This window comes from Cyanistes caeruleus, chromosome 1, assembly GCF_971803275.1.
Source record: "Cyanistes caeruleus chromosome 1, bCyaCae1.hap1.1, whole genome shotgun sequence".
Classification (NCBI taxonomy): domain Eukaryota; kingdom Metazoa; phylum Chordata; class Aves; order Passeriformes; family Paridae; genus Cyanistes; species Cyanistes caeruleus.
The window spans coordinates 67,088,069-67,101,622 of record NC_141701.1 but is presented as its reverse complement, the minus strand read 5'-3'; the positions used below and the strand labels follow the sequence as shown (position 1 = coordinate 67,101,622).

The 13,554-nt window shown below is 41.0% G+C and overlaps 1 protein-coding gene across 16 annotated transcripts in view; it reads left to right on the top strand.

Moving 5' to 3' along the window:
* The first annotated feature begins 97 nt into the window (after positions 1 to 97).
* FHOD3 (formin homology 2 domain containing 3) overlaps positions 98 to 13,554 on the top strand; it is a 372,401-nt gene continuing 358,944 nt past the window's right edge. For 7 of the 16 annotated variants that reach the window (XM_086897009.1, XM_086896998.1, XM_086896977.1 and 4 more), the window contains exon 1: positions 144 to 415. In XM_086897009.1, coding sequence (XP_086753135.1) covers positions 251 to 415 — 165 coding nt within the window. In that variant the 5' untranslated portion in view covers positions 144 to 250. Of the gene's footprint in view, positions 416 to 13,554 lie in introns of all 16 variants that reach the window. The other 9 variants (XM_086896989.1, XM_086896986.1, XM_086896970.1 and 6 more) reach the window with 4 other exon arrangements.

The window sequence follows — 13,554 nt, the reverse complement described above, 5'->3', positions numbered from 1 at the left end:
AGCGCGCTCGCACTCGTGGATCCCGGCGGGGAAGGGGCCATGGGCCGCCTCCCCGAGGCGCGGCGGCTGTGAGGCGGCCGGCGCTCGCTCGAGGGCCGGGGGGAGAGGCTGCCGGCTGCCGGCCAGGCTGCGCCGGGGAGGGGAGTGCCGCTCGCAGCCGGCGGCGGGCGCGCAGGCAGCACCGCGGTGCCGGTGACTTGGGGGTGCCGCTCCCCGCCCGCGCCCGGCCGCGGCGGTGCATGGATGCGCCATGGCCACGCTGGTGTGCCGGGTGCAGCTGCTGGATGACACCGACCCCTTCAACAGCACCAACTTCCCCGAGCCCACCCGGCCGCCGCTCTACACCTTCCGGGAGGACATCCCGCTCGCCACCCAGCTGGCCGGGGTGCACCGCCTCCTCCGCGCCCCGCAGAAGGTACCGGGGGAGGGCAGGGGCATGTGAGTCGGGGGGCGTCGGGCGAAGGACAGCGGCCTCTCCGCGAGAGCCCGGCAGCGGGAAGCAGAGGCCGGCGGGCGGCCCCCGGCCCCTGCGGGGCGCAACCCGGGCTCCGCGCCCGGCAGCGGGGCTGCCCCGCCGGCTCCCGTGCCTCCGCTGTCCCTCACCCCGGCAGTATCGGCATCTCCCTAAGTCCTGGGGAGAGGCCCCGGGGGACGGCGGAGGGCTTCCCTCTGCTGCTCTCCTGCGTTCTCAAACGCCCTCACAGGCAGCTACCGCTTCTACTTCAGCTGTAGCTGTCTCACGCTTTCCCCAGGAGAACAAAAACCTCATCAAACCAAATCCCAAGTTGGGTATCAAGTACTCGGTGTCTGTCCTCCGGGATGGCGTTGTCTGGGTGTCTGGGGATACTGCGGGCTGAGGTGATGTGTCGAGCCGGCCGGTCGCGCCGGCAGGACTCGGGCTTCGCCGTGCTGAGGTTTAATGAGCCAGGCAGTTCCAGCCGGGGCTTTGGTAAAAATAGCAGCGTCTGCTGCCCTTGTAACAATCGGTGCTGCTAGGCTGTCTTGGCGAAGAACTGCAGCATGGCCCTTGTCAAGTCTTACCTATCCCTTCTTGCATACTTCTTCTAATGCATGTAGTGGCATCTGTAGCCTGCCCTTGAAATCAGGCACTAGAGCATTATCCTTGAACTTTTAGTTTTCAAAGCAATGCCACTGATTGACATAATAATCATATCGTTTCGTTATTACCTTGTATCTGCACATTAACTCTGCAGAGTGCACTGAAGAAGAAAGGAAAAAATGCCCACTTTTAAATTATTTTTTTTTTAATTTTTTTTTTCCCTACAAAGTAGAAGTTGTAAAACTTTTATTTGCTCTGTGATGAAGTGGGAGGAAAATATTCTCGTAACATCACTTATATTATGCTCATGGGAGCCTGTGGAAAGATGACAAAGGTCTGTGTGTCCCCTTAGATTTAAGGACATCCAAAACCCCATAAAAGTATTTCAGAGAAAAGCTCACGGAGCAGACAGAAGTTTTGCATTTGTAGGACGGTTTCCTCACATAATAGTTGCCAAGGATACAGCATCCAGTGAACAGAGCTCTGCCTAAAGCACAAAAACTTTGGAAGCTCTTGGTGCACTGGGTCAATTCTGTTTTCATGTGCTCAGTCGTCCCCAATTCAGAGAGTGGTCCCATTGTTTTCATGGGAGGCTTTTTTTTTTTTTTTTTTTTGAGTTAGAGCTAATTAAAAGAAAGGCGGGATGGATTCTGACACCTAATGAAGTAAATAAAGAGATAGTTAAAAATCTGAATTTAGAGTTAGTTCAACCTCATTTTCAGGGATATTTCACTGTGTTATGTTTTGCTTTGCTTTGAATTCTTTCCTGACAATTTTTTATAGCTTTTTATACTAACACCACCACCACCACCTTGGTTTAGTGTCTTAGGAACCAGTCAAAATCCGTGGCCAGTTGTATGTGCTTAACTCCTGCCCAGTGTTTTTGCCTGTGGCATTTCTCAAGTTTAATTAAGGTTTGGAAAATGGACTTGCAGGCTTTGGATGAGAGATGGCCTGTGTCCCTAGAGGTGCTGTAAACCTGGCCATTCCGAGATAGCTGCTCTGCTAGAGGCAAGCCCTGGCCCAGTGACTTGTTAATCTGAGGTTCTGGCTCTTCCAAATACTTTGTTTCTGTTGTGAGGGTGTAGGCAGACTTATTGAAATATGCTTACATGGTTACAGTTACCTTTGTGTCTGCAGAGCTTCTGCCCCTTTCTAGAGTGCTTTAATTACTTGTCTTGGCTATCTCTTGGCTTCCACAAGGTAAAAAAAAAAAGTGTTGGTTGATTTGACTTGTTTCCTTTATTCGTTATAATGAAAGCGTAGTTCCGTGTTCGCACTTGAAGTTAGGGCAGCATTTCTGTGTTTGGCATTACATCTTTGTTCCTGTAATTCTTTAGAATAAACTGATTTGTGTTGCTTTCTTCTCGTTTCTTTTTGGGAGGTGGGCATGTTCTTTCTGCAGCTTTTCCTCAAGACCATATTCACTGGTCAGTAGAAGATCACATTATTTGACTAAGAAGAATTTTGCTCCATTTCACCCAGAGATAAGGGCAAATTCTGATCCCAGAGGAATGCAGCTGTCAAAGCAGAGCATAGGTTGAAATTCAGGTGTCAGTTCACATTGACACATCTGAAGTTTGATTGATTAATTACTTTGAAAATTAGTGAGCTCATGGATTGATGGTCCATTTATTATCATCATGGTGACTAAAGCTAAATATATTGAAACAGACCTAGGAGTTTTTAGCTCAAATGGTGTCCCTGCTCCCGGCAGGAGAGTTGGAACTTTAAGGTCTCTTTCAACCCAAGCCTTTCTACGATGATGATGATGATGAAATGCACAGGAACACCAATGTCTAAATAATTTCTGAAGTTTTATGAACTGGTGGACTTTTTGCCAGCAGATCAGTGCTAAGTTTTTTTCAGCAAGTTTTAAGTTTCCATCTCTTGACTTAGGTGAACATTCACTTACTGTCTGAACAGAGCTGCCAACTTGTTGCCTTCACACCACTGGATGATTTGCACATGTTGTAGATGATGTGTTGCTGTGGGATGTACTTGATAGGATGAAGTAAGTGGCAGGAATCCAGCTCACTTCAGTGGGGTCAGATTTCACCATTGCTGTCTTGAAATTAGTAATGATGACAGTGTCATGATGGTGGTATTTTTGTAGTTAGTAAAACAACTTATATATTGCAAGTCATTGTAAGTTAAACATTATAAACAATTATTAAGAAAACCATTTAAAAAGTAGATTAAAAATGCTTTGACATTTGGACCTGTCATAGTATGTCATTAGTAGCTTTTTTGTAACCAACCAACAGATGTTCCGGCTTGACTCTAAAGGGCAGAATTTCTTCACTCTAGGTCTTTGAAAGTACAACTGAATTTCACATGTTGGTTTTACTGCTTCTTTTCTTTAAATTTAATATTTTACGTGAGTTTGGATGCAAGTCTAGATCTACACACTGTCTTCTGAGCAGCAGTATTTTTGGATCCTTGTGCAGGTTTGGTGGGAAGTTAAGAAACTGAGTTTGGAGAATAATGTCTGGGATGGTCTTTATACTATGCTGAATGATGTGGAGCACCTAAGCTGGTAGATAGGGAAAAGTGATAAGAAGAGTCTCTGCAATCTTTCTTTCACTTGGAATTGGGTGCCTAATTGTATCCTTCTCCCTCTTCTTTTCCTCACTTCTCTCTGTGCACATACTTTTTTCTGCATCCATATCTCTGGATACAGCAGATTGCTGTTCATTGGGTTGTGCTCAGTTCTGTTTGGCATGCACACTGAGCCTCATGGGACAGGGCACTGCCGTCAGGAATGCTTGTTTCAGCCATCCTCCATGGTTATGAATGATTTGGTCCTAGATGATAACACACCATCCTAGTTGACGATGCAATGAAGTACCACAAGTTCTGTTACAGTATTTTTAACCACATCTAAAAATTCTTGCTGAGTAACTATGCCACGTTGCAGAGTTTTTGTGGTTTTCCTTTATTGATTTGGCTGCCTAAGGTGCCATTTTGAATTTAGCTTTTATTGTTTATAAGGATTTTAAGTCACTCTTACTGTCTGTTGTATGAAGTAGAACTGGATCTAGTTTGGACTCTGACTTCAGATGTCCCTTTTGCCCATTTTTGTGAACCTTGGGAAAATTGAGAACTGGGTCTAAATTTGTGGCTCAGGCCCTGTGCCAGTAATGCTCTTTGAATCTAATTTGGTACATTGGGTTTGTTGGTTTTGAATTGCTTTGAGTTACTTGATACTTATAACTTGCTGACATAGGGTCGCTCAGGAGAGCAGCTATATATACATGACCAATGTCAAGTGGTGTGCTTTTTTTAGAGATCTTCTTCATTATAACTTATTCACATAATTACAGCATGTTGAGTGTGTTGCCATAGTCTGTTTTCACATGCCACAGTAGTGTTCAGTGTTGGGGCAGCTCTGTAAGAAATACATTTTTACAGTACTATTGGATGTCACAGTGCCTAATTTATCTAGAAATCATAATTGAAATACTTTGTGTAACAATGGAAAACAACAACAAAAAGTCTTTTCATGCGAATGGTGTACTGGTGGTGATGGTGGAAAGGAGAGTTATAGTGCCATAAGGATAATTGTTTTGACCTCCTATTCCCTCTGAGAAAACTGGAGACAACTTCTATGTTTAAATCCCTTAGAAGAATTTGTAATTAGGAACAGTGTCATTCAGAAAACAGTGGTGTAAGCAAATAAATCCAGTGAGCGCTAGAGGGATTTGGGAGTTTCATTCATAAAGAAGCCATCCACATTTCCGTCTTCAGCTGCTGTGATTTAGCCCTACATTAAAGCCAGGGCTCACTCTGAGGCATGGTGTGATGTAAACTGATAGCAGGAGTAGTTCCACTGGTTGTGTCCTGGCATGGAGCTCACCTCTGGCATTGAACTCTGTGCCAGGCTATATCCTGGCAGCAACCTCAGGTTTTCTGAGAGCAGTAAACCTCTGGCTCCTCTTCCCTATGCTTCCTTTGCGTTAAGTAATAATGACTTGGTCCATTTCTAGGCAGAAAAAGAAGAGAGTATGGTTTGAGTTCTCATCCTGATGAAGGTACTGGTAAATAGAGGAGCTGTTCTCTGAAGAGAGCATTTTTGTATTGGTCATTATGTTGTTAATGGGAGCTGAAGAATAGAAGATGGAAACTGGAATATTATCATTTTCCCAGGGAAAATGAACCCACACTTAAGGGAAGCTGGCTGATACCTTCTGTGAGTGTCACTGCCGGGGACCAGGAAATATTTTAGGTGAGGGGGCTGTCAAGACATGTAGGTCTTTCATATTCTCCCTGGGGCAGGTGGACATCACCCTTTTTCATATTTTGAGAGAAGAGGGGATTTAACACAAAGGTTGTTTCCAAAAGGTTTCAAAGGTATTCTGACTCTAGTCAGACAAATTCCTGTGCTTCAAGAGATTGACCCTATAGCAGTCTTGTGTATTCGAATTTCATAGGGAATTAATTATGAGGGCAGAGCAGCGTAGGATATTGCTGTGTCTCCTGACTTGACAGCACAAGCTGCATCAGAGTCCTGTGTGAAGCACACTTTTCTGAGGGAGTATAAACACCCACCCTAAAGCACAACTGTGACGAACTTCTCAGTCTCCAACAGCTTACTGTCTTCTTCAGTGTGGGCCTTCAAAGGAGAAGAAATATCCATAGAATAGATATGAAGTAATTGTCAAATGCCTGGCTTTACCTCTGGCAGTTTAAGGTAAGATGACTTTGAAGTTCTTGCAAGGTTCTTCTGACAAGCTATGGTTTGGGCAAGTTCAGTTCAGTTGTTTGATCTAGGCTTAAAAGCTGTGTTGTAAAAGCAGGGGCGCAGATCTATCCCAGAGATTCAATTCCCAACTTGAACACCTCTCTTGCAAATCACTGAGTTTGGCTGATCACAGCTCAAGAGCCTTCGTAGAGCTTCATGTCAAGAATGATAGGAATGAGTGTACTGGTAGTTCTCAGGATTCCACTTAATTTTTAAATCACAGATTGGTCAGATGCAGCCTCTGGAAATTCGCATCACCCTGTGTTTCCTGGAGGTTCTTAGTCAAAGAAAGCAAATTAATAGGAAGAAGTCTGACCTTGATGTTATCCCACCACAAATCTTGTAGTTGCAGTTCCAAATGTTGATGCTTTCTCTCAAAACCAGTTTGTAGATACCTCATTTAATCCAGCTTCTTCTTGTGTGAAGATTACTAGTGGATTAACTGAGCAAGAAACTAGGACGACTGCAGTTCATGTCTGTGTTGGTAAAGGAATAGTCAGAGATGTGGGACTTGGCATGTTGCAATCTCCTCTTCTTCTTCCTGTGTTACTCTAAATAAGAACAAAAGTTCTCACAATGTTTTAGAAGAGTTTTCACTTCCTAGTACATCCACAGCCATCCTTTCTTGCTAGTAATTAGGGTCTAAATGAGAATCACTTTTCTTTCTGTCTGATCTTGCTCACTGGGTTGTGACAATGAGCATTACAACCTTTGTGCAAATGTATGCAAGGCAGCTGGGCTGTAACTCACCCATCCATCACATTATCACTGATGGCAACCCTACTTGGTTTTACAGTCCATTTCTCTGTCTGGAATTCAGCCAGGACAGGTTGGTACCTCTACTTTTTCAAAAGGTGTTTTGTATTTTTGAGTGACCCAGAGTGGTCTGGGCTGGGGCTACACAGTTCCTTTGGTAAGTGCTTCTTCAGTAGGCTGCACCCATGTGCTAAGATACTACTTCATTACCAGCTCAGAGGGAAGAGTGCCAGCTACTTACACCTCTGTCATCACTTTCCACACAACCTGAATTTTGTTATTTGAATTTTGTTTTTATTGTATTATAGCTATTAATAAGACAGCAAGGAATGTTGTTACATATTTTTAGCAGTGGAGCAAGTTGGGACAATAGCAGTGTAGCAGTGAGCTCTCCAGTAGGCCCAGCTACCTAGAAACATCTGCAACTATCTGGCATATGAAACTACTGAAGTTCACTGTCCACGTCATCAGCTTAACACATATATACCACAAAAATGCATTGCAGTTTACAGTTCCAAACAATTATAAAAAAATTTGTCATTCCCAGCATTTTAAGGATGCTTTAAAATTAAAAAGAAAAAGGGCTTAGACCTGTTCCTTTACTTTCAGTACGACTACTTGACTTTAGTAGGCATACTTCTCAATTGACCCTCTATCTTTTTTGTGAGGAGGATGTTTATTTATTTTATTCCACAAAATCCTGGAAAATTGCTAATTTTCATCATGCATGCCTAGTTGCTATCATTAAATATGGACAATGTATTATGATTAATCTTTTGGTCATATGAGTCATCATTTAACAAGGTTGTTATCATTAGGCTGAGCAGAAAGGATGGGGTGACTGGAAAAGTACCTTCATCTTCTTTTAGTTGTAATTCTAGAGGGGTTTTTATGACAAAGTGTATATACTTGGAAAAATGAAACAGACAGTGTTGTTTTGTGTTTACTAGCAATTAAACTTTTAGTATGGGCATGATAAGAAGCTGCATAAATAAATTTTGTAATACAAAATAGTCAGGTATGTGTGGTTACATGCAGTAGTGCAGGGTTGTGTGTGGCTTGAAACTTTATTTTCATCAGCCACAAAAGTAGTAAGCTGTATCTTGTGCAGTTGTATTTCTTTAACTGTAGTGATACAGATAAAGCAATACACTTTTCCTCTTGTACACAACATGGATGATTATATTGGAATAAAATGCACTTACAGATAGCTTGTATTTTCCTGTTTAGGAAAGACAGTAAGTTTACTTTCACCTTGGTTTCTGCGTTGTCTTCTCTTCTAGAAGCCACAGACTATGCCAGTTAAAAAGATAATTTTAAGTAACTTTGAAATTGGTTAAAAAATAAAAATGAGGGACATTTCAGTGCTGTTCCTTGAAGCTAGTTGCTTCAGATTTACTAATGAGCCCTTCAGCCTTTGTAAGTGAAATTGAGAAAATAAGTATTTTCTTTAGAATTTTAAATATACTATTTCAGCCACAAGTAGCAGCATCAGAGGTAAAGTAGCTACTCCAGCTGCTGGTGAGATGCCTGTGGATTTTGTATTTAGTTGGTTTTTTTTTTGGAAGGTTTTGTTATGAAGTCCCTGGACTCTGTCTGGTGGGGTTTCTCTGCATGTTCACTGTGAACTACCTGGCATGACTTGAGGGTTGGCAAAGAAGGCACTTGTGGCTCTCATAGCTGTGCCAGCCAGGTTGCTTATCTGAGTGTCATATGCTAGGTAAAGCTAGTTGAAAAAGCACATTCTGTCTGCTGTCTTACTGCATTACTGCAAGGCTTGCAAGGAAAGAACTTAATAGTTCTTTCAGTATGCAATCAGGAAACCAACAGGAATCTCAGCTGTGCTAGTGAAATGCCAGATGGCGCCTTGTTTTTTCTCAGTGTGGAATAAAAGTTCTGAGTTTTCTCCAAGTGCCAGTGATGAACCCATTCTAGCTATGGGGTAGACATTAATAGACTTCTAGTACTTGGAAAGACTTGGCATTTGATGGGTAGTGAAGAAATTGAAAAAAACCACATATCTATGCTCTGTTTATTACCATACTGCAGCAGTTGGCCCGGGAGCATGACCTTTGACTCCACACATAAAGGGTTGTTATTTTCCCCTTCAGCTCTAGCATTGTGAAGGACTTGGCTTGTGAAAATCTTGAATCCTCTGTCCTCTTTATAGGAGGTCTTGGTGTCTCAGTTATGGAAGACCCTTCCAGATTTGCCAGGCAGAGAATTAAGGATACCTGTTTCAGATTCCTGAAATTATAAGATTTTTCTGTGCTGTCCTGCCTCACAGGCAGGAAGGACCTCATTGTCTGACTATAAAGAGTGAATTTGCATTTTGTGTTTTGGTTTGGGTTTACTTATTTTTGATAAAGTTGGCCACCTTCAAAAGAGTGCAAAGACTGCGAAGTTTTGTAGTGATGAGTGCCAAGGAGATGCAGATTCACATGTCTCATTATGAAACTGTTCTAATCCTAAGGCTTTCTGGATTTCAGAAGTCCCCTTCATGAGGCACATTTTATCACACTCCTTCTTTCAGGCATCTTTATAGGAAATTGGAATGTGATTTGAAATTAGACTTTTTTTTAAAAAAAATTCTGTTACTGAGGAAGAAAAGGTGCTGCTATATTACACTGTGCTTTTCAGTCTCTACTTGTGTTATTTTAGTGTTTTCATCATTCTTTTTCAAGTACTTTACCATGCTACTAGTTGATTCAAGTTGCAGTTATAAATGCAAGTGACCTGTAACTCCAGTGACTATGGGTAAGGCAGGCAGGCTTCATTCACAAGTGGAAAAGCAGTGTATTTTATTTCAGACAGACGTGACTGATTTATCCTGTATGAGCATTCTAAATGATTAATGTATTGCAATGATCGTTGCTGGTCACAGCTGAAGGACTCTCATCTTACTGTGAATTTTTTTGTTTTGGTTTGATTATAATACATGAGGTGTTTTTGTCCGTGACTACACAATGCAGAAAAAAATGCAACTCTTCTGGGTTTAGTATCCATAGTTGTGTTTGCCTGTGACCTGAGCATTCCTGTAGTGTCTTATATACAGCCTTCACTTCATACTGTAGTATTGCTCATTATTTTACTTGGTTATATTCCCTTTATTTTGCTCAAAAGTGAGCTTAAATAACTGCAAGTGATGCACTTAGATTTGTTATACTTACCTTGTAGAAAGTAATGTGTTCTTGTTTAGATGCTGTTTTCAACTGTTTCTTTTTTTTAGCCTAATTTAAAAAGTCAGTTTGTCTGCAGTATTGTTTCAGCTACTGTATGGTGAAGTTACTGGTCATTATTCTGCCTTATGTGTGCATTACTGTAGTTACGCTTCTTCTAGACAGAGCTTTGTCTGGGAAGAAAAATGAGTAATTTTTCTGACAAAGCTGTGAGTTGTGGGGGAAAGTGGTGGAAGAAAATCCTCAGCTTTTAGAAGTTAAAGAAGTATAGTTTCTGAGACTTAAGATGGGTGTCTCAGTTCAGATGTTGCTGAATTATGCTTTTAGGATTTTTGTCTTAATGTTGTTTTTTTTTTGCTTAGTTTTGAAATGTGGATGGAAACGCCACCAGTTATCAATGTGAGTTTGTTAAGCCTAGGATGCGTCCATACCTTTGAGTTACTCAGAGACTCTGAAACTGCTTTTTTTTTGGTGCCTTCTTTTCATCTTGCTGAGAAGTGATCAGCAATCAAAAATGTGCCCTTTGGAGAAATGACCACCTATAGTAGGTTTGAAATCTGGGAGCTTGTTATAATGAAGAGAATAATCTCAAAGTACAGAATTCTTTCTTTGCTAATTAGATGTGCCCATAATTTATATATGTGTTTACCTTGAAAGTCCTCAGAATATGTATGTGTTCTTTTCAGTCTTTTTCTCTCTCTCATCAAGGGGTTTAAAGGAAGTGTTTCCAAATGGTCATTTGTATAAAAGGGAAGATGATACTGTTTAGGCTACTTTTCAGGGGCTGTATCGAAAAAGATTAATGGTTCTGGGAAACTGGTAATGGAACACAGGCGTAAGTTTCATCACATCACTGGTTAGTAGTCCGCCGTAGTTTTAGTGTATGAAAGTCTTTACTGTTGGATGAATCATTTAACTATGTCCTAGAGAATAAGTCATTGCATTGTGGTGTCATCTGTTTTTGTTTTGATAGTCTCAAAGCATGAAGTCCTATAGGTCCTTAGTTTGATCCTGTCTGTTACACAGCAGAGTTCTCTTTTTCTTAATTTTTTTTTAAAATGTCTGTGTAGTTGGATGGGAAAAGCCCGAAAATGTGACTCCTGAAGATTAAAAACACAGCAAGAGTGTAACATTTTAGATTAAGAGTTAGCACTTGAATGTGTAAAAATATATTGGCTTGAAAATCTTAATTTTTTTTTTTCAGTGTTACGAAAGACAGGTATTTAAAAGCATCCTTGCAAATGTTGAAACTGCTACCTTGGCACAAGAGTTCAGGAAACCCAGAATGAGGACAAAGTTGTCTCTTCATTGGCAACATTCTCAGGCAGGATAGAAGGGGGCTGCTCAGAGTTTGTGAAGCTAAAGGCATCTGAACACCTGCCAATGAAGGTAGAAGGATATTGATTTTCAAGATTGCCAAAATGTTTTCTTGTCTTTCATTAGTGGTAAATCATATTGAAAGGAATTGGAGTAAAACTGTCATTTGTTTTAATGTTTTCCTTTGTGGTCTATTAACAAAGATGGGTGAGATGGGAGTGTGTGCTCTGCTAGTAAAGACATCGACTACATGGAGCAGCTGCCTGTCTGGTGCTGCTCCTCCCATCACTGACTCTAGTTTGCCACCAAGTTTTCTCAACATGTTTCAACATGTAATTGCATTGGCCTATATACAGCAATGTGGCTGTCTTGGACTTTAATCCTTGCCATTGTAAGGGTGCTGATTGAATTGCAGACTATAAATAGGCTGTAGTCAGACATGCCGTGTGCTATCAGTTGCATTCTGCTTTGGCAGTCTGTTGGTAACATGACATAATCAAAAGTTGAAAAAGGCCATAGGCAGAATGCTGTCCCATGATTTCTAGGATTTAATGCTTGAAGAAGGTATTTTCTTAACTTGATGAATTTGGCTCACATGGTTACAGCTCAAATAAATGACCTACTCTGTAGTATTCTTCGATAGTTCTGGTAGGCTGTTGAAAGAATGTCCTTGCCTTAAACCCATTCTCTAGATTGATGTTGCTTCTGTGGGAAAGCCACTAGAATACTAGCTGCTAGTAATAGACCATAGCATTTGGAAATCATTACAGCTAGGTGTGGTTTGAGTGACAAAAAGGAGATTAGAAATATTTTTCAGTGCAGTGTAGGTTGTAAGTTGAGCTATATTTACTTCCTTTATGTTATTACGGTTTGTCACTGATATTCCAACAAATTTTTCAGGAAGATATATGCAGCTGAGAAGAGGGAAATATCTTACTATCTTGTAAATAATCATCAGCTAGTGTTATTTTAAGAAGTTTCAAGGGAGATTGATTAAAATTATGCTTTCATGTTCATCACCAAATTAGATTTCTTGAAATAAAAACAGTAATCTAAATGTCTGAGATAATTAAGCACAAGTTAATAAAATATGGCTTGGGGAAATGCTCTAAAGGGAAAAAACAACCTTTTTCCTCAGTGAATTCCTCTGAAGGAGCTATCATGGGATGAAGGCTGACAGCTACTTAGTTTCTGTGTTTAGTTGCTAAAATCAGAGAAGGGAAAGTAACCTACAAATAATTACTGTAAAAAGATTGCTTTTGTAAGTACATTTGTGTGTATACGTATATGTAGATACAATCAAAGTAATATTAATCTTACCATTGTTTTCTCATGTTGATTATTTGCCCATTTCTTCAAAATAATTCAAGGCTGAAGTGTGTTCTGTAGGTGAGTCATAGGAGGTTATTATTGAAACCATGCTTCTGTGGTACTTTTTAACCAGCTGGATGTTTGACAGTTTAAATAAAGTCACTGATTTCATGCTGTATTTCCATGTGGCTACTAATAAGTTGTATGGTTCAAGTTATTTCTGAAGGCAGATTTTTGAGACAGCCGAAGACTGATGGAGTGGGGTGATGGTACAAGATAAGAAAGAAAATAAAATCTATAAAGCTTTTCTGGCCCAGAATCAAGAACACAATCATGAGCAGGTTGCTAGCCAAATTTAGTATCTCTTGTGGACTGCACTTTGTCACTTGTAGCTTGAATAGGTGTTATGTCAAGATACTTTGTAGGAGAATCTGTTCTAGCAAACCAAACCCCTTGTTTATTTTTGGATATCTCTATTAAATATTGATGGGATTTGTTGTGAAAAGTTCTAATTAGCTGCTTGGGCAAGTCTGAGTGATTTGGTTTGAATGTTCTTACCATAGCCTGTAAGAGCACAGTTGTGCCTGTCCTGCCAGGGAATTTGGCTCATGTTTGCTGTTGCAGTGGAACCTGTTTTGGCTTGACTGTAAAGCTGTCACCACTGGGCAATGGCCTGAGCAGCACTCATATTAGTGTCTGCCTTTATGAGCTACTAATGGAAATGGAAAAACCTATTTACTTAATCAGATGCTATTGAAGCTAATTACTGTGTTTAGTTTGTTCTCCCTGTGGAGAAGGGAGGTGAGTGCAAATTCCCAAACATAGAATGTTTATACAAACACATGGAGGTTTTTAGGCAATTGCAAAGACCTGGGTAGCAGTGCAGGCTATGTGGTTATGTCTCACTCTTCTTACCCATCCCCTCTCTGCTTTTCAGTTTTAGAGCCTGTGCTATATCAGAAGGCACAAGCTCAGCTTAAAACTGATATGGGTTTGCGAGTCACTGTGAGTCAGCCTCCTCAAGGAGACAGATTTTGGTGATTGATAACTGCTTTGTTACTCTTCATGGGTTACACCCTGGTGTATGGGACAACTGTTTTATTTATTCTGAGGAAAAATTATATCATGGTCTCATCAGTGTCAGAGCAGCAAGTGTCTAAAGTTGCTGTGAAGAAAACTGTCTTTTT